This window comes from Anolis sagrei, chromosome 8 (assembly GCF_037176765.1).
Source record: "Anolis sagrei isolate rAnoSag1 chromosome 8, rAnoSag1.mat, whole genome shotgun sequence".
Taxonomy (NCBI): Eukaryota; Metazoa; Chordata; class Lepidosauria; order Squamata; family Dactyloidae; genus Anolis; species Anolis sagrei.
The window spans coordinates 29,677,471-29,698,820 of NC_090028.1; the positions used below are offsets into that span (position 1 = coordinate 29,677,471).

Consider the following 21,350-nt stretch of genomic DNA (forward strand, 5'->3'; position numbering starts at 1 on the left):
AAACTTTTTGTAATCATCAGAAATGAGAGTAGCACAGTTTAAATCGTTTTTTTATGCTGATTTTAAATGTCTTTTTTTCCCCATCACATCAGCTTTTTAAATATGACGAATGGCGCATCATATTCGTCTAACACAAGTATTTTTCATCAGATATAATTTTAGATAATTCTTACAGAGTTTTTTGTGCTGAATTCAGATCTGTGTTTATTTTTTCTCTATTCCACGTAGTTTTTGTGATGTGGCTAAATGAATAATTAATGCATTCATGTGTAAATGCATTAATTATTCAATTAGCCTCATTGCAAAAACTACACATGATAGAGAAAAAATAAACACAGATCTGAGTTCTGAGCAAAAACACTCTAAGAATGATGTAAAATTAGAGCTGATGAAAAATACTTGTTGGCTTGTGTAATATGCATTGAAAACCAGAAGTACCTGTCAACCTAAGTGAAACAATGACTTGCTGCAAATATGAAAGTCACACACTTAAAGAGCATAGATTTATTATTATTATTATTCCTTCCATCATTTGGCACAGATCCAAGGCACATAAGAAAATTAGATGAACTCAAGTACTTAGAAAAATATACCTATCCTCCTTCAAGAGTACGTTGGAGCTCTTCTTTGTGTCGAGTAAATTACTCTGTACAGCGAAATCTTGACAGACCATTCTCCATCCAAAATAGATTAACAGTTAAAAAAACCTGAAACGTTTGTATACAAATATTATATAAAAACTAATGTAAATTGACCAAAGTTAACTGTGCTCTTCAAGTGATAATTCAACCCCTTCTTAACCATGGAAAATTCAGAATAAAATTCCTAAAGCTCACGCCCCATTTCTAAAAGTGCACAATAGATTAATTTAGGAGGGTCTCTAAGTAAGGAGGAATGGAACAGCTTCTTAGTAAGTCCCAACGGATACAGGAAAACTCCCTTTCGCTAGACTCCTTGCATTTAGAGGCATTGTTTTCTTGTGCATGAATAATAACTATTTTATCTTGAACCATAGCAGGCTAGAGCCATGAATTTCACAGTAGACGAATTTCAGAATCCCAGCCATGGCAATTTAACAAAAGGAAAGAAAATTCTGTTCATTGGGCCCTAGCTCTTTACCAAAACAAACTATCCTTTGGGTTGGTTTTCCAGGCTGCATGGTCATGTTCCAGAAGCATTCTCTCCTGATGTTGTGAAGTCTGTTGGAAACCAGGAAAACTGGGTTTATATATCTGTGGAATGTCCAGGGTGGGAGAAAGAACTCTTGTCTGTTTGAGGGAGGTGTGAATGTTGCACTTGGTCACCTTGATTAGGATTTCATAGCCTAGCAATTCCAATGTCTGGCTTCTTACTGCCTGGTGGAATCTTTTGTTGGGAGGTGATTAGCTGGCCCTGATTGTTTCTTGTCTGGAATTCCCCCATTTTTGAGTGTTGTTCTTTCTTTACTGTCCTGATTCTACATTTTAAAGAAAATATTGGTAGCCAGATTTTGTTCATTTTCATGGTTTCCTCCTTTCTGTTGAAATTGTCCACAAAGATCCACCCAGTGGAAAAATGTTCTTACCATACATCAAGGGAACCACTGATTGCATAGGGAAGCTGATGAAGAAACACAACCTACAAACTATCCACAGATCCACAAAGAAAATCCAACCAATGCTACATTCAGCAAAGGACAAGAGCGATCCTCTCCCCTCTGCAGGAGTCTACCGTATACCATGCAGCTGTGGACAAGTCTACATAGGGACCACCAAACGCAGCTGTATTACCCAAACATGAATGAGGGAACATGAAAGGCACTGCAGACTAACTCAACCAGAGAAGTCAGCCATAGCAGAGCACTTGAGGAACCAACCTGGGCACAACATATTATTTGAAAACACAGAAATGCTGGACCGCTCTGACAACCACCATGTCAGACTACACAGAGAAGCCATTCAAATCCACGAGCAAGTGGACAATTTCAACAGAAAGGTGGAAATCATGAAAATTAACAAAATCTGGCTACCAGTATTAAAAAAAAAACCCTCTAAAATCATAACAGTAAATAAAAAGCAACACTCAAAAACAGGGGAATTCCAGACAAGAAACAATCAGGGCCAGCTAATTACCTCCCAACAAAAGATTCCCCCAGGCAGTAAGAAGCCAGACCTTGGAACTGCAAGGTGATTAAATGCTAATCAAGGTGGCAAATTGCAACATTTACACCTGCCTCAAACAGACCAGAGTTTTTTCTCCCACCCTGAACATTCCACAGATATTTAAACCCAATTTTCCTAGTTTCCAACAGACTTCACAATCTCTGAGGATGTCTGCCATAGATGCGGTTGAAACGTCAGGAGAAAATGCTTCTGGTACACGGCCAGACATCCCAGGAAACTCACAGCAACCCAGTGATTCCAGCCATGAAAGCCTTCAACAAAACTATAATTTGTCAAAAGCAGTTATTGTAATCTCCAACATTGCAACAAAACCAATGAAAATGAAGCGGACTGTGCAATCTTGCCACGTGCATCACACTTTATATACATCTCCCAACCGTGGAGTGCCCCAAATCCTTCTGAGAATGTGTGAATTAGCAGCATCAAACCTGAAATCACTGCCTTTCCAAACTACAATATTTAGGTCCTTAGAAATTCTGTGGAATTCTTTGAATACACCTTTATGCTTTTGTGCTGAAACCCATTTGGAGTATCCAAGAATATAGGGACGTATCTGCACATCTGACAATTTCTACTGATCAAGTGTGTTCACCTCGATTAACTCCCTGGATTTTGTGAATGTATCTGCAAGTAAAAGGATTTAATTTTCCAAAAGTGCAAATTCTGTTCGGATTGGAGACACTTCTTTCTCCAAAACCTCCTGATCCCGTTTTGAAAGCCTTAGTTCTAAGCATCTTTTAATTCTTCAATGCTGAGTGGAAAGAGAGTAAAAGCTGCTGTTGCACAAGTCTGTTACCTCTGGACATCTTTTTTTGCCTGGAGTTTTTGAAAATCTCAATCAGAGCAGCCTTCTAGTGAAGATACGCTTGGCTCTCTGGATCTGGACAGATCACTGATGTCGCTGACATCCGTTGCTGAAAGTGCCACGTTAACAGTGTGCCTCCGGTGCATGAGTTGACTTCTGTTGGGTGCTGCCGCCCCGTCGGTGGTGTTGTCTTCCCAGATGGGTTCATGGCTGTTGCTGGCATCAGGGCTGTGAGGGCCGCTTGGCTCTAAAGGATCCATAGGCTTCAGCTTGCTCCTGTCAAAGCTCTTAATAGATAACAAGTTAGATGTTAGAACAAGTCTACCTGCTGCTTCATGTAGGAAGTCCAACATTAGACCATCCCCAAACAGGCTCTCCTTCAATACCGCCAACAAGAGAGAGCCCATCACTCCTCTAGCTCATTTGTTGCAACACTTAACTGCTTTTGTCATTTAAGATTCCCCTAACATTCAGGCTGGGCTTTAGCACAGCTAGTAAATAACCAGTAATGATAAGACCTACCAACCGAAAGGTTGCCAGTTCGAAGCCCCGGGTCGGTGTGAGCACCTGACTGTCAGCCCAGCCCACTGTTTACCTAAGCAGTTCGAAAACAGCTTAAAGCTGTAAGTAGAGAAATTAGATATGCTAAAAAGCAAGGGAGGTAGTTTATGACACCATGAAAGAAAAAGATCCGAAAATGCCTGGTGACCAAAAGGAAGGAGGAAGTCCTGAATGCTCTTTGTCATAGATGAAGGACGTGTCTCCATATCTGACAATATCATCAAGTGTGTTCACTTGATGCTATCCATCAAGTGTGTTCACTTGATGCTATTCATCAAGATGCTATTCATCAAGTGTGTTGATGAATAGCACCCCCCTGTGGCTGTATTTGAGCACAACCTCTAAGGCGCCAAAAAGCTGGACGTCGACACAACATGCCTCATTTCTGTTCTGTATGTCTATGTCCTGTCTGTTCAAAACGGCATTGAATGTTTGCTTTGTATGTGTACTGCGATCCACCCTGAGACCCCTTGGGGAGAGAGGGCAGAATATAAATAGTTATAATGATTTGGTGAGAATTGACCCTCTCATTTGAGTTTATTGTATGGATCTGCTCACCAAGTCTTTGTCCTCTTTTCTAATATTCCTTGATGCATTCAATAGTGAGATGCAACAAGAATGGTAGCCTTAGAGTGTGGTGGAGGCTTCTTTGGAGGCTTTTAAACAGGCTAGATGATGGCCATCTATTTGGGGTGCTTTGATTGTGCTTTCCCTGCATGACAGAAGGGGGTTGGACTGGATGATCCTTGTGATCTCTCCCAACTCTATGAATGCAAGTTGTTTCTAATATCCTTATGCTGTTGCTTGGAGGACCAGAAGCTACTCCCAGCCCTTCACTTCTTTGTGTACTGGGGAAAGTAGGGGCAACCTGTGACCCTAGTATCAGGATGTGCCTTCCTCCCTGGATTAACCCACACAGCTGTCAGAAATATTAAAAAATAACTACGTATGTTTAATTACAAACATTTGAGTCAAATAAATGGATGCAATGTTTCAGCAAAAGCTGTAGTTTTATACAAGCAGATGTGCCTGTAACTTAGCAGGCCTCAGTGTTAGTTCGCCTCAGGAAGCCCTCAGAAGTATAAATAACTTTATTTGTGTTATGAAACCTTGAGAAGTAAGGAAACAACTCTCAAGTTCCATCTCACTTTCTGCCCAAAACTTCATGTCACACCCTAGTCGTCTAAGAATAAAATAAAATTTATATAATCTGAGTTTTACTTTTTTGGGCTATATGGCCATGTTGTAGAGGCATTCTCTCCTGACGTTTCGCCTGCATCTATATATTTATATAATCTGGCAGAATTCCATTTCAATTTTTTTAAAAAAAACACTTCACTTCTAAGTGTTTCTTCCTACCTGGTGCAGTAGTTCACCGCCAAAGTTAGGGACGCTTTTGTCTCTTGTTATAGTCTTCCGCAGGTCTTTTGACCTAAAAAGAAGAAGAAAGAAACAAGATGGAAATAGAACATTAGGTTTCAATGCATCTCTAATGCTCAAGATCCTGCAAGGAAGACTCCAGCAATACATGGAGCGAGAGTTGCCAGATGTTCAAGCCGGGTTTAGAAAAGGCAGAGGAACGAGAGACCAGATTGCCAATATCCACTGGATAATGGAGAAAGGCAGGGAGTTTCAGAAAAACATCTACTTCTGCTTCATTGACTATTCTAAAGCCTTTGACTGTGTGGATCATAATAAATTGTGGCAAGTTCTTGGTGGTATGGGCATACCAAGCCACCTTGTCTCTCTCCTGAGGAATCTGTACAAGGACCAAGAAGCAACAGTCAGAACTGACCACGGAACAACAGACTGGTTCAAGATTGGGAAAGGCGTACGGCAAGGCTGCATACTCTCACCCAACCTTTTTAACTTGTATGCAGAACACATCATGCGATGTGCGGGGCTGGATGAATGCAAGGCTGGAGTGAAAATTTCTGGAAGAAACATTAACAACCTCAGATATGCAGATGACACCACTCTGATGGCCGAAAGCGAGGAGGAGCTGAGGAGCCTTCTAATCAAGGTGAAAGAAGAAAGCGCAAAAGCCGGGCTGCAGCTAAACATCAAAAAAACCAAGATTATGGCAACAAGAAGGATTGACAACTGGAAAATAGAGGGAGAAAATGTGGAGGCCGTGACAGACTTTGTATTTCTAGGCGCAAAGATTACTGCAGATGCAGACTGTAGCCAGGAAATCAGAAGACGCTTACTTCTTGGGAGGAGAGCAATGTCCAGTCTCGATAAAATAGTAAAGAGTAGAGACATCAGACTGGCAACAAAGATCCGCCTAGTCAAAGCCATGGTATTCCCTGTAGTCACCTACGGATGTGAGAGCTGGACCTTAGGGAAGGCTGAGCGAAGGAAGATCGATGCTTTTGAACTATGGTGCTGGAGGAAAGTTCTGAGAGTGCCTTGGACTGCGAGAAGATCCAACCAGTCCATCCTCCAGGAAATAAAGCCCGGCTGCTCACTGGAGGGAAGGATACTAGAGACAAAGTTGAAGTACTTTGGCCACATCATGAGGAGACAGGAAAGCCTAGAGAAGACAATTATGCTGGGGAAAGTGGAAGGCAAAAGGAAGAGGGGCCGACCAAGGGCAAGATGGATGGATGGCATCCTTGAAGTGACTGGAATGACCTTGAAGGAGTTGGGGGTGGTGACGGCCGACAGGGAGCGCTGGCGTGGGCTGGTCCATGAGGTCACGAAGAGTCGGAGACGACTGAACGAATGAACAACAACAACTCTGGGTACATCGGTGCCTTCCAGTCAACCACTAGATGGCAGTATGTTAAAGACAACCGCAATTGATCATATAGGCTGAGTATCCCTAATCCAAAGTTCCTGGGACCAGAAGTGTTTTGTATTTTGTATTTTATTTTTCAGATTTTCAGATTTTTCAGAACTGTATTAAGGAGTCACGGCATTAGGAAGGTTGAGAACTACTGCTGTAAATGATTTGGCTGTAAAGAATTCAGGGCTTAGAAGGCAAAATGCAAAGTCCAATCTTTTAAAAAATCACAAAATATTTATTTGCAGTAATAAGAAATCACTGCATTTCTTAATAACCAAGAACTGGGTCTGAGCTACTCTAACACCCATCTCTTCTAAGGTTTCAAAGGGGGGGGGGGGAAGTCACCAAAGGAAAAAAAACTATATTTCTCCTGACACACAAGCAGAGAGAGATCTCAAAGTACACAGCACATCCTCTCCATATTAATGTGTAAAAAGGCAGAAGTCAAATTCAAGAGTTTGCAGTGGTTTAAAATAACCAATCAGAATGAGAGCAGAAACAGAGAGAAGAAATTAGATACATTCCCAATTGTCATACAGGAGACATGTGGGAAGGGAAACCCTTAGACTATTCTATATATACTATACTATACTATACTATACTATATATACTACTACTACTAATAATAATAATATATTATAATTATATATTTATATTACATATAATATTACTAATAATATTACAATATAATGGTATAGTACAATATAGTAATATTTAATACTGATATTGTACTATGCTAATAATATAATGTGTGTGTATATATATATCTTGTAAGTCGCTCTGAGTCCCCTTTGGGGTGAGAAAGGTGGCATATAAATCTCACAAATAAATAAATAAATAAATAAACACTAAAGTAACTAAACTCTTTCTTCATTGAGAACTTGAGGCTTGGGCAGTGTGGGTTTGAATCCCAACAAGGAGTACTTCATAAGGAGGACTTACTTGTCGAATCGATTAATCGACTGGAAAAGCTGAAGGCGCCGGGTGACCAGATCATCTTCTATCTCAGGAGACATAAAGCCAACTACAGGTTTAAGTAACAAACATTTAATTGGCATTCTTCTTCAGTAATCAAGTCCACACAATTTTGAATTAAGAATGAAAGCTACTGTACGAAGATGTCAGCCATAGCAGAGCACCTGATGAACCAACCCGAACACAGCATATTATTTGAGAACACAGAAATGCTGGACCACTCTCACAACCACCATGTCAGACTACACAGAAAAGCCATTGAAATCCACAAGCATGTGGACAATTTCAACAGAAAGGAGGAAACCATGAAAATGAACAAAATCTGGCTATCAATATTAAAAAAACTCTAAAATTACAACAGCAAAACAATAGAGAGTAAACAATCAGGCACATCTAATCACCTCTCAAAAGATTCCCCCAGGCACTGCCAAGCCATCAAATGCTAATTAAGGTGGTCAGTTGAAACATTCACACCTAGCTCCAGCAGAGAGAGTCCTTTGCCCCACCCTGGTCATTCCACAGATATATAAACCCATTTCCTACTTCCAACAGGCCTCACTACCTCTGAGGATGCTTGCCATAGATGCAGGTGAAACCTCAGGAGAAAATGCCTCTAGAACATGGCCATATAGCCCAGAAAAACCTACAACAACCTACTGTAAGTACCTCCTCCTTGATTTAAAAAGGATGTTCAAACTGTAGACAAAGACAGGCCAACTTCAGCCCTCCAGGTGTTTTGGACTTCCACAATTCCCAACAGTTACTTTAGCAAACATGTTGGATCTCAGGCAGTTTCTACCTTTTCGGGGCAATTAAGATAATTACATAGGTAAAGGTAAAGGTTTCCCCTTGAAATGAAGTCTAGTCAAGTCTAATTCTGGGGTGTGCTGCTCATCTCCATTCCTAAGTCGAAGAGCCAGCATTGTCCATAGACGCCTCCAAGGTCATGTGGCCAGCATGACTGCATGGAGTACTGTTACCTTCCCGCTGAAGTGGAACTTATTGATCTATTCACATTTGCATGTTTTCAAACTGCTTGGTGGGCAGAAGCTGGGGCTAGCAACAGGAGCTCACCCCGTCCTGCGGATTCAAACCGCCGACCTTCTGGTCAGCAAGTTCTGCAGCTTACCGGTTTAACCCGCTGTGCCACTGCAGCCCCCCAATAAATACATACAATTGTGTTAATTATCTCGATGGGATTATTAAAGGCAAGGCCAGATAATTTCACCAGATGTTGTGCTTCAAAATTCAGACATAATTTCAGCACAGATACTATTCATTCCTATTGACACTATGGGAAGAAAACCCATATTTAGGTTCTCTCTAGGACTATGGGCACCAACTTATTCTGGGTTTGCTTCTGCTCTCCAAAGCGCAGCACTCACTTTTTCTCCTGATCTTTCCAGACGTATACGTTTTATAATCTGCTTGCCTTCCCTCTCCTGAGGTCGTTGCAGTATAAAGCATCTTGAGAATAGCAGATTTCTTTAAACAGAGGGACAAAGAAGAGAAAAGCAGGAGTTAGTTTTCATTAAATATCAAAATGTGTAGTAAAAATCACCCCATGTTTAAACCTTTGATACAAAAGGGACAAAAGGAGAGGTGAACTGAATACAGCACATGTTTGGTATGTAAAAGCTCCAAAGTTTAAATCCCTAGCATCTTCAGGGAAATGCCTGATCTTTACTGCTAGCACACAAAAGGGATTTATTTTCGGAGGGTATTCCAGAGCTGGGGAGCCACTACAGAGAAGGCCCTCTCTCTCGTCACCACCAACCGCACTTGAGACAGTTTATAGCCCGCAACGGCTGTTTTGGGATTTTAAAACATGCAAAAGCACCGAGGCACTCCACTAGCAAAATCACATGTTTTCCATGACTTCAGGGATAAACAGTCATGCAAATACGTGCATATGTGAGAGAAGACAGCCCTCAATGGAAAAACAGTTGCCTGTCCTACCGGCTGTTAGGAATTGTGGGAGTTGAAGTCCAAAACACCAGGAGGGCCCAAGTTTGCCCAGGCCTGGTCTAAAGGTTGGGAGGTTTCCTGTCACCCCAAGAAAGGTGCAGTCTGTGATACTTCAAGGCACCAATGTGTCACTTACAGGCTCAGCATAGTCAAGAGGTGTGCACTGCTTGTCGTTCCTAATGTGGGTCGATGCTCCGTGTTGCAACAGCAGCTGAACCACGGCTTCATTGTTCCCAATCACAGCTGTATGGAGGGATGTATTGCCTTGGTTATTGGAAAGGTTAACCAAGGCCCCATGCTGGAAAAGGGAATGAAAGGGAGGAAAGAAGGCATATATAGGCACAGGGCAAGACTGAAGGGAAGCAACACACAGTCGTTTTGACAATAACAACGCAGCCCAGTGAATTAGGGCTACAGGCTTGAACTGGAAAACCAGGCTTCTTTGGCCTTAAGCACTATAGCTGTGCATTATCAAAGGTGTGTTGAGTAGCTCTTGCAAAAAATATTTGCAGAACAGTGCTAGTGTCCATTTCCCTCCCTCTTCCAGTTCTGAAAACTCAGTCACAGGGGGCAACTTGGCTGCAGTGGGTTAAAGCACTGAGCTGCTGAGCTTGTTGACCGAAAAGTTGCAGGTTCGAATCAAGGGAGCGGGGTGAGCTTCCACTGTCAGCTCCAGCTTCTGCTAACCTAGCAGTTCGAAAACATGCAAATGTGAGATCAATAGGTACCGCTCGGGTGGGAAGGCTCCATGCAGTCATGCCGGCCACATGACCTTGGAGGTGTCTACGGACAACGCCGGCTTTTGGGGTTAGAAATGGAGATGAGCACCGCACCCCAGAGTCGGACATGACTGGACTTAATGTCAGGGGATAAACCTTTACCTTTACCTAAATCACTGTCAATCTCTCTCAAATCCCTCCAGTATTTTGTTGGTCATGAGGGTTCTGTGTGGGAAGTTTGGCCCAATTGTATCATTGGTGGGGCTCAAGGGGCTCTTTGATTGTAGGTAAAGGTAAAGGTTTCCCCCTGACATTGTGTCCAGTCGTGTCTGACTCTGGGGTGTGGTGCTCATCTCCATTTCTAAGCTGAAAAGCTGGCGTTTGTTCGAGGACACCTCCAAGGTCATGTGGCAAGGTCATGTGGCATGACTGCATGGAGTGCCATTACCTTTTCTATTGGCCTACTCATATTTGCATGTTTTTATACTACTAAATGGGCAGAAGCTGGGACTAACAGCAGGAGCTCTCCGGATTCAAACTTGCAACCTTTCGGTTAGCAAGTGTGCCAAGTTGGGTTCAATTCCATTGTTGGTAGAGTTCAGAATGCTCTTTGATTGTAGGTGAACTATAAATCCCAGCAACTACAACTCTCAAATGTCAAGGTCTATTTTCCCCAAACCCCACCAGTGTTTGCATTTGGGCATATTGAGTAATTGTACCAAATTTGGTCCCGATCCATCATTATTTGAGTCCACAGTGCTCTCTGGATGTAGGTGAACTGCAACTCCAAAACTCAAGGTCAATGCCCACCAAACCCTTCCAGTATTTTCTGTTGGTCATGGGAGTTCTGTGTGCCAATCTGAGTTCATTTCCATCGTTGGTGGAGTTCAGAATGCTCTTTGATTGTAGGTATAAATCCCAGCAACTACAACTCCCAAATGACAAAATCAATCCCTGCCCCAACTCCATCAGTATTCAAATTTGGGCGTATCAGGTATTTGGGCATATCAGATATTTACATTACGATTCATGACAGTAGCAAAATTACAGTTATGAAGTAGCAAGGAAAATAATTTGATGGTTGGGGGCCACCACAAAATGAGGAACTGTATTAAGGGGTCGCAGTATTAGGAAGGTTGAGAAACACTCCCTTATGGCCTTTCTGCTTCTCTTAAATGGATTCAGCAAACATAAGGAGTTAGAATAACCAGAGAAGCATTTGAATTTTCAATTGAAATACATCTAATCGTAAATGGCCTGTTTTTGTCAGGGCTCTTTGCCCATCCTGCCATCCCAAGATTACTGGAAATGAACAAATAAAAGGAAAAGGTACCTGACGATCTCTCACCTGTATCAAAAAGGCCACTATCTCTTGATAATTGCTCAAGCAAGCGTACATCAGGGGAGTATTTCCAAGAATGTCCTTTTTATTTTGTTTAGCATGGTTATCTATCAGAGACTTTACTACCTTTTGAATTAAAAAAAAGAGAAGTATTACTCTTTGATTTTTGGGAAGAAGCAACACACACAAAAAAAGAGAATCAACACGGCAATTCAGAATTTAAAGACAGATAAATCTCCAGGCCCAGATGGCTACATGGTGACATAGTACAAGATGATGAAAGATGAAATAACACCAATACTACAAAAAATAATGAATTCTTTACTGGAAATAAATCAAATACCAGAGACATGGAAAGAGGCCAACATTATCCTAATCCCCAAAGAAAATCAAGATGAAAAATGGGTTCAAAATTGCAGACCTATCTCATTGCTAAATACAGATTATAAAATATTCACACAAATATTTGCAAATAGGCTCAAAATAACAATTGGATCAAATCTAATCAAGCAGGCTTTCTACCTGGAAGACAAATTGGAGATAATACAAGGGTAATCCTAAATATAATTGAACACATTCAAAATGCAAAAGCTAAAAAGGGGGCATTTTTACAATTGGATGCTAAAAAGGCCTTCAACTGACTAATCTGGAATTTCATTATAGAACTACTGAAGAACTTAAAATATGGTGAAAAATTTATTGAAAAAAGAGAATTACAAGTTTTTGACTTCACACTGTAGTTAATAATTTAATGCATTGTGAAATACAGATAAATGCACTTATACACACAGCTTCAGTCAAAGGATTTCAGGCCTGACTGAAGTATACAGAAAGGTTAATGATAATGATGATGATGGTGATGATGTATTGTCAAAGGCTTTTATGACTGGACTCACTGGGTTAATGTGAGTTTTCATTTCACAACCTCTGAGGATGCCTGCCATAGATGCAGGCAAAACATCAGGAGAGAATGCTTCTGGAGCACGGCCAGACAGCCTGGAAAACTCACAACAACCCAATAATAATAATAATAATAATTATTATTATTATTATTATTATTATTATTATTATTTTATTTGTACCTCACCATCATTTCCCTGAAGGGACTCAGGGGGGCTAATGCAATCTGTCACACTGAAAATGGATTAAAGAACATTTTTAAGGTTCACGAAGTATTCATGATAGCGTGCAAAGGAAAATGTACTTACCTCTAAGTGGCCATTCTGGCAGGCTAGGTGAAGAGGCACTGCATGGGTGGCATCTTTTGCCCCAACATCAGCCCCGCGTTTCAGCAAGAGAGCGACCAAGTCAGCATGTCCATAAAGTGCAGCGACATGGAGCGGCGTCTGGGCATCTTGGTTTGTAACATCCACACCAAGGCCATTCATGGGTGATCTAAAGAATTTCTGTTGGGAGAAATAAAAGGGAATCCAAAGGAAATCAAGGACTGAAAAAAAGCAAAACATGCAGGCTACTATCCTGCAGCAGCTACTGATCAGAATGATGCAACTGAGAATGTGAAGACATTATTACAATTCCAGCTAATGTGCGGCATAGTGCTGAAAACCCCTTTTACACCATATACTGTCATGTACTAACAGTTTCAATTACAGTAACTGCATAATAATTCTAACTACATGTCCGAACGCATCTCCCCTTATGAACCATCTAGGACCTTAAGATTGTCTGGGGAGGCCCTGCTCTCGTTACTGCCTTTGTCACAAGTACGGTTGGTGGAGACGAGACACAGGGCCTTCTCGTTAGTGGCCCCTCGGCTGTGGAATGCCTTCCCTATAGATATTAGATTGGCCACCTCTCTTTTAACATTCCGGAAAAAAGTCAAGACATGACTTTTTGAACAAACTTTTGCAAATGCAGAGTAACTGACATAGGAAAATGGAACGGCTAGACAATGAGTGGGTGTTTTTAACAAGGAGATACTATGAATTTATATTTTATTGTTTTGCTTAGTTTTTATTATATGTTATGTTTTTAATTGTATTTATGACATTGTAACCATTGAATTTAGCCCTGTTAACCGCCTTGAGTCTCCTACGGGCTGAGAAAGGTGGTATACAAATACAGCAAATAAATAAACAAACAAACTATATAACACCACCTGTATTATCATTTCAGGATCAGGAGTGGCAAAGTTCTAAGGGATTTCTTCCTAGTTTGCATGACTAAGAGCAATACAATACTAGACTTAACCTTTGAAAAAGGTAGGTAGGTGAGAAATGCTACAAGCTGCCCTTCTGGCCAAGATTTTCTATCTCTGCTCCCTTTCTTTACATGGTAAAATTAGCATCCTGACCCTGCTGTTACTCAATCCTTCCAACAGCCTGATTAGCCAGAAGAGTAACGTCATCCCACCAGGTCATGAACCCTATTAAGGGCGAGGGCATCTTTAAGAGCAGTGCCCAGTTAATCACAGGGCTTTGGCAAGCAAAGAGAGAGAGAGGAAGAGAGTTGGTTTGAGCTATTTGGATGCCTGTAGCAGAAGATCTTTGATGGACAGAAGCGAAGAAGGCGGGCAGCTAAAGCTTACTTCCGCAGAGACAATGGAAGAGTGTTTGTCTCTATAACTGGGGAAGCAGCCCAGCTTAGAGGGCCCGGGAGAAGTTCTGGAACTCTATCCTCCAACCAAGAGAAAGCACTAAAGCAGAGCTTTCCAAACATTTCACTTTGGCAACACACTTTTTACACATGCATCATTTTGCAACACAGGTTTTTTTTTCATGTCAGGAGCAACTTGAGAAACTGCAGGTCACTTCTGGTGTGAGAGTTTGGCTGTCTGCAAGGATATTGCCCAGTGGATGCCTGGATGTTTTACTATCCTATAGGAGCTTCTCTCATATTCCCGCATGGAAAGCTGGAGCTAACAGATGGGAGCTCAGCCCACTCCCCAGATTAGAACTGCTGAGCTTTCGGTCAGCAATTTAGCCAGCACAAGGGTTTAACCCATTGCTCCACCGGGAGCTCCACAACACAGTAATTTAAAGTTACTGCCATTGAACATTGAGAAAACCAAAGTGCTCTTCCAGCAGTCACCAGCCAATCCCTCTCCAATACCAGAAATACAGCTTAATGGTATAACATTAGAAAATGTTGACCATTTCCACTCCCTTGGTAGCCACTTCTCCACAAAAGTCAACATTGACACTGAAATACAACACCGCCTGAGCTCTGCGAGTGCAGCTTTTTTCCGAATGAAGCAGAGAGTGTTTGAGGACCAGGACATCCATAGGGATACCAAAGGTGCTTGTTTATAAAGCTATTTTCCTCTCAACCCTGCTATACGGCTGCGAGACGTGAACTGATAACAGACATCACATGCAACTCCTGGAACGATTCCATCAGCGTTGCCTCCGGAAAATCCTGCAAATCTCTAGGGAAGACAGGCTGACAAATGTCAGCGTGCTGGAAGAAGCAAAGACCACCAGCATTGAAGTGATGGTTCTCTGCCATCAACTCCGCTGGACTGGCCACGTTGTCTGGATGCCCGACCACCTTCTCCCAAAGCAGTTGCTCTACTCCGAACTCAAGAACAGAAAACGGAATGTTGGAGGACAGGAAAAGAGATTTAAAGATGGGCTCAAAGCCAACCTTAAAAACTCTGGCATAGACACTGAGAAGCCCTGGCCCTTGAGCGCTCCAACTGGAGGTCAGCTGTGACCAGCAGTGCTGCAGAATTTGAAGAGGCACGAATGGAGGGCGAAAGAGAGAAACGTGCCAAGAGGAAGGTGCATCAAGCCAACCCCTGACCAGGACCACCTTTCACCTGGATACCAATGCCCTCACTGCGGGAGAAGATGCAGATCAAGAATAGGGCTCCAAAGTCACCTATGGACCCACCAGAATGCTGACCTTGGAAGACCATCCTACTTGGACTTTGAAGGATCACCGAAGTAAGTAAGTAAGTAAAATTACTAGCAGATCTAACCCTTATACCAGCGGTACTGGTAACTGTATTAAAGGGCTGTGGCATTAGGAAGGTTGAGAATAACTGCCTTACACAAAACACATACATAAATTATAATGATGAAATGTATGGGGACACAACATACATCATGAAAACATTTTATTTCTATTTTTAAAAACTTGATTTGTAATATAACAACATATGTTTCCAAGATTTCTATCATTTTTGCCACTATGTTCTGCCCTGCCTGGAACCACGAGGAGAGGAAGAAATACAACTATTATGATTACTACTACTATTACTATTTCTTGTTATGTTTGCGCAGCACACCTACACACAGCAGCTGACATACTAATGTGTTGCGATACACGGTGTGAAAAGCTCTGGACCAAAACATTAGAGACAAACTGTTAGAAAACAGTTTGTCATCTCCCTTCTCAGGCAATGGCTTGACCTGCCTAATGGGAAGGTTGGCCCCAAGAGAGGGTGAATCAGGTGGGATAACCAACTCACCTTTTGTGCCAGACCGCACTGGGAACACTGGCACAACGGATGACAAAACTCTCTTTTCTCTGCTCTGTCTCCTTCTTCTGTGTCTTCTAGATCCTCTTCTGCCCATTCCAAAAGATAACGTACCTAGAACAAACACACAGGGATCAGACATGAGAAGGGGAGACAAAAAATGAAGGCAAAAAATGTGAGATTTCCAGGTGTGGGAATATCCCGGATTTGAGCCGAAAATCCGCATCTTTGAATGTCTGTATGTCCCTGCAATTGGAATTCACGGGATTTTTTATCTGGGTTTATGCCCGGGTTTTAGATGTTTGTTCCTGATTGGTGGGTTCCTAAAAAGAAGGTGACACTTGAGTAGAAGGCAAAAACTTTTGTTTGTGTGCCAGAAACTTCATGAAACATGTGAAGGGCACATTTTCTCTGGTCAGGACAAAGTTGTGCCCCCCCTAGTCAATGTTGTACATCTTTTCACAAGAAAAGCAATCAGGAACAGCCATGTTTAACCCAGGAACAGCATCCTGTTGTTTGATGCTACAAGTACACAACTAAATCTGTCTGGACAGATGGCCAGGCAGCCAGGCTCTAAACAGTGCATATAATGACAAAGTTCTGTTCCTCGACACATATTGGTCGGAAGCTCACTCTGACCCGTGCTGGCTTCGAACTCATGACCTTTAGATCAGTAGTGATTTTAATGTAGTTGACTCCCCGCCAGCCGCGCCACAGTCTCGGGTTTGGAAGGGAAAAGAAGACATACATTGCCGTTTTCCATTTGCAGCTTACAGCTGTCTTCCTACTTTGGTTGGGCGATTTGGGAGTTATACTTCAAACATTTCACCTTTCCAAGCTCTCATTGTTGTTTTAGGCCAGGCATGGGCCAATTTCGGCCCTCCCTCCAGGTGTTATGGACTTCAACTACAATTTCTAACAGTCTATCAGATATTAGGAATTATTGTAGAAGATGAAGTCCAAAACATCTGGAGGGAGGGCCAAAATTGGCCCATACCTGCTTTAGAACCAAAACTAGGACTCAAAACGCAACCACAAGCAGAGAAAAAAGACTGATTTCTCCTCAAACTTCTTTTTATTTCTATTCAATTCCGTGCGTGCTACATGTCCTTGAGCAAAGCCAAACTGACAAAGCAGGCTTGCCCCAGAGGACACACCCTGCACTCTGAATGCATGCCTTAGCAGAAATTAAACATGCCCTCTCAAAACTATCTGCGTCCAATCAAAGGGGATTAACCGGGGATTTTGGTCAAAAGGTTAGGTGCACTTTAAAATAGGTGCACATGTTAAGTATCTAATGAAGCCATTATAATCCGTCTCATCAATTACTGCATGTCACTTGGCATTTTCCTTACATTGTTTCTCAATGTTCCTAATGGGCCCTTAATACAGTTCCTCATGTTGTGGTGACCCCCAACCATCAAATTATTTTTGTTGCTACTTCATAACTGTAACTTTGCTACTGTTACGAATCAAACTGTAAATATATATGATATGCAGGGTGTATTTTCATTCACTGGACCAAATTTGGCACAAATACCCAATACATCCAAATTTGAATCCTGGTGGGGTCAGGGGGGGAGTGGTTTTGTCATTTGGGAGTTGTAGTTGCTGGGATTTATAGTTCACCTACAATCAAAGAGCATTCTGAACTCTACCAACAATGGAATTGAACCAAACTTTGCACACAGAACTCCCATGACCAACAGAAAATACTGGAAGGGTTTGGTGGGCGTTGACCTTGAGTTTTGGAGTTGTAGTTCACCTACATCCAGAGAGCACTGTGGACTCAAGCAATGATGAATCTGGACCAAACTTGGCATGAATACTCCATATACTCAAATGTGAACACTGGTGAAGTTTGGGGAAAATAGACACTGACATTTGGGAGTTGTAGTTGCTGAGATTTATAGTTCACCTACAATCAAAGAGCATTCGGAACCACACCAACGATAGAATTGAGCCAAACTTCCCACACAGAACCCCCTCTAACAAAAGAAAATACAGTGTTTTCTGATGGTCTTTGGCAACCCTTCTGACACCCCCGCATGACCCCCTAGGGGGCCTGACCCCAAGGTTGAGAAACACTGAACTAAAAAAAAAGCCAACTTTAACAGAGGCCATACACTTTACTTTTGACTACAATTCCGAGCAAAGATTCTCCTACTCATCCCTCCTGTCCTCACTTTTCAGTGATAAAAGGGAAACTTAAAGAGCACTTGGCTTCTTTTCATAACCATCATCCAATCACTTGGCCCTTTGTTTTGTTTAGGGCCCTGGAGTTCTGAAAAGTAAGAATGTAGTCTCTTCAGGAACTTAAAAAGATGCAACCTTTATCCTGTAGTTTTTTCCCCTGTTCAAGGCTGGTAGTCCAGGCAAATAATGGAAATAATAGAAAATCTGGAGTTGACTATGCATACTGAGTACATCCTAACAGACCCAGGTCAAAGAATGGATTTGATACCATTGGCTGGAGCTAAAGAGAAAGTAACTGATCAAGGAAGCAACTGTAGCTCAAGAGCTTCTGGTAGATCTCTTGTAGAGACACGTATCTCGGCAGAGTTTGCAACCATGCCAATCCTTGGATGGTTACTGTTGCTGCTATGTGCCTTCAAGGCCTTTCTGACTTACACTGACCCTAAGGCAGGCATGGGCTAACTTTGGCCCTCCTTCCAGGTGTTTTGGACTTCAACGTCCACAATAATTCCTAAGACTTGGTAGACTGTTAAGGATTGTGGGAGCTGAAGTCCCAAACACCTGGAGGGAGGGCCAAAGGTGGTCCAGGTCTGGCCTACAGGCTTCCTTTAGACATTGTGTCAAATCACAGTTTGTCCTTCTAATCATACAGCAAAGCAGGCTTTCCATTTATCCAGCACTTCTGTTACTAAGTACAGTCACTTCCAGAATGGAGCAACAACTATTACAGGTGTTTTTTCCCCCCAGTCTGAACATCATGCCAATCTTTGTTTGTTTCCAATTTCTATTTACATTGTGGTTTCTGATTCCAACTCATCAGCTCACTGGCCTTATCAGAACCACACTTTTGCAATCTTTTGTATGGGTTGTTGTAGGTTTTTTTGGGCTATATGGCCATGTTCTAGAGGCATTCTCTCCTGATGTTTCGCCTGCATCTATGGCAAGCATCCTCAGAGGTTGTGAGGTCTCTGAGGATGCTTGCCATAGATGCAGGTGAAACGTCAGGAGAGAATGCCTCTAGAACATGGCCATATAGCCCGAAATAACCTACAACAACCCAGTTATTCCAGCCATGAAAGCCTTCGACAATACAATCTTTTGTATTTTTTTTAAAAAAGGAAAACATCTGTTCATCAAACACACCGCAGTATAATTTACAGTGCTGTTCACTGTGTTCTGCCACAATTCTAAAAGGATTCTGAAGAAAATAATAAAATGACTATGACAGTTTCTGAAGTCACTGTGACAGAAAATAATGCAAATTATAGGATGGGAGCAGCTATGTTTGTATTGCCACATGGAAAGTCAGATATTTAAAAATTCAAAACACACTCAATTGCTTTTCATTTCTGTAAATCCTTTTCTGAATTTGTTGGCAGCATAAAGTCAGCTCTGAGCTGATACTATTATTATACAACTGCAAGGATGCCATGCACCACTTCTGATGAACATTTTTGTTCCTGGAAATGAAGGCCTAAATACAACACATAAAAGGTAAAGGTTTCCCCTGACATTAAGTCTAGTCATGTCCGACTCTGGGGGGTGGTGCTCACTTCCATTTCTAAGCTGAAGAGCCAGCGTTGTCCATAGACACCTCCAAGGTCATGTGGCTAGATGAGTACATGGAGCGCCATTATCTTCCTGCAGAAGCGGTACCTATTGATCTACGTACATTTGCATGTTTTCAAAGTGCTAGGTTGGCAGAAGCTGGGCCTAACAGCAGAAGCTCACCCCACTCCCCAGATTTGAACCGCTGACCTTTAAGTGAGCAAGTTTAGCAGCTCAGCGGTTCAACCTTCTGCACCACCAGGTGGCTGTATTAAAAATGAACAGCACAGCCATTTAAAAACATGGCTTTCCCCTTTACCCTTTGGATGGGCTGCAATATTTAATTTCAACTAACTATAGGTAATTTGAATCCACTCTTGGCCAAAGGAATGGAAGAGGAGCATTAAAGAGTGCCAAGTTGTCTTCCCCTCGCCAAACTGTGCATTTCTTTGGCATCCCTGCCCTAGGTGCTTGGTCAGCCTTCTCAACCTGTTATCTTCTCCCAGATTACATGGTGTGGATGGTCAGTTGTAATGCAACACATCAGGAGGGTTCCAGATTGGAGAGGACTCAACTGTATAATATACTGCAACTGTATAGTGTACCATAATGGGAGATTGGCATAGGACATTTGGCCTTTCAAGTTGCAACTTCCACTATAAGCATAGCCAAAGAAAATAAAAGGTTCCCCACCCCTGCTTTAAGGCCTGGATTTAATTACACTGACATCATCAGGAAAGGTGTTCATACTCTACCTCACAAGAATGGTTCATATGCTGCCTCTGAGAATGGTGATTTTTGGAGCTGCGGGCTTATGAAAAAGGAAATATTTGTGAGGGAGAAACTCATTGGAAAACTTCTGTTTCCCAATGAGTTTCTCCCTCACAAATATTTCCGTTTTATTTCTATCTCATCCTGAGTTTTTATAATTTTACATTGTACATGTGGGCCACTCATCGTGATTGTGATTTAGTTATCACTGTATTTTTGCTCTGTTTTATTGTATTCTTATGTTTTATTTATCTTATTGTGATGTTTATTCTGTATTTTGGTTTTATTCTGTTGTAATGCACTGCTGGGCTTGGCTTCATGTAAGCCGCACCAAGGCCCCTTTGGGGAGATGGTGGTATAAATAAATATTATTATTATTATTATTATTATTATTATTATTATTATGAAACAGGCATGGGCCAACTTTGGTCCTCCAAGTGTTTTGGACTCCAATTCCCACAATAACTCCTAAGAGTCGGCAGGCTGTTAGGAATTGTGGGAATTGAAGTCCCAAACACCTGGAAGGCCGAAGTTTGCCCATGCCTGTTTTAAAGTCATATTTCCAACAAGTGAGATAGAATACGAGCACTTGCCCTTCAGCAAATTACAACTCTACATTATTGCACTTTAAAACTGTACATTACAATTGTACATTAGTAAAAAAAACAAAAACTCCACCATGTAAAATGTGACTGCCAATACTTTCTATGAAGATTCAAAGGAATAACAAAAGTACAAGAATCTTACCATTTCCAAATCGCCATCAGCAACTGCTCTTAAAAGTTTGTCTACCTATGAAAGAAAGCCAGAAAGAAAGAGTTTCATGCTCACATTCTGTTATATTGTGTACTATCCAGAGCATCTCAAAATCATAGAATCATCAAGTTGGAAGGGACCCCAAGTGTCATCCAATTCAACTCTCTGCCATGCAGGAAAAGCACAATCAAAGCACTCCTGGCAGATGGCCATCCAACCTTTACTTAAAGACCTCCAGAGAAAGCGACTCTGCCATGCTCTAAGGCATCAGATTTCCCAGCCAAATTACTCTTACTGTCAGAAATTTTTCCT

The 21,350-nt window shown here is 41.8% G+C and overlaps 1 protein-coding gene across 4 annotated transcripts in view; it reads right to left on the reverse strand.

The window, feature by feature from the left end:
• Positions 1-489: 489 nt before the first annotated feature.
• ANKRD27 (ankyrin repeat domain 27) overlaps positions 490-21,350 on the reverse strand; it is a 77,499-nt gene continuing 56,638 nt past the window's right edge. For 3 of the 4 annotated variants that reach the window (XM_067471095.1, XM_067471094.1, XM_067471096.1), the window contains exons 21-29: positions 21,030-21,074; positions 15,759-15,881; positions 12,532-12,729; positions 11,330-11,449; positions 9,399-9,560; positions 8,680-8,779; positions 7,262-7,343; positions 4,888-4,960; positions 490-3,254 (exon numbers count right to left, since the gene is read on the reverse strand). In XM_067471095.1, the coding sequence (XP_067327196.1) occupies positions 2,997-3,254; positions 4,888-4,960; positions 7,262-7,343; positions 8,680-8,779; positions 9,399-9,560; positions 11,330-11,449; positions 12,532-12,729; positions 15,759-15,881; positions 21,030-21,074 (1,161 nt within the window). In that variant the 3' untranslated portion in view covers positions 490-2,996. Of the gene's footprint in view, positions 3,255-4,887; positions 4,961-7,261; positions 7,344-7,950; positions 7,991-8,679; positions 8,780-9,398; positions 9,561-11,329; positions 11,450-12,531; positions 12,730-15,758; positions 15,882-21,029; positions 21,075-21,350 lie in introns of those variants that run through there. The other variant, XM_067471097.1, reaches the window with a different exon arrangement.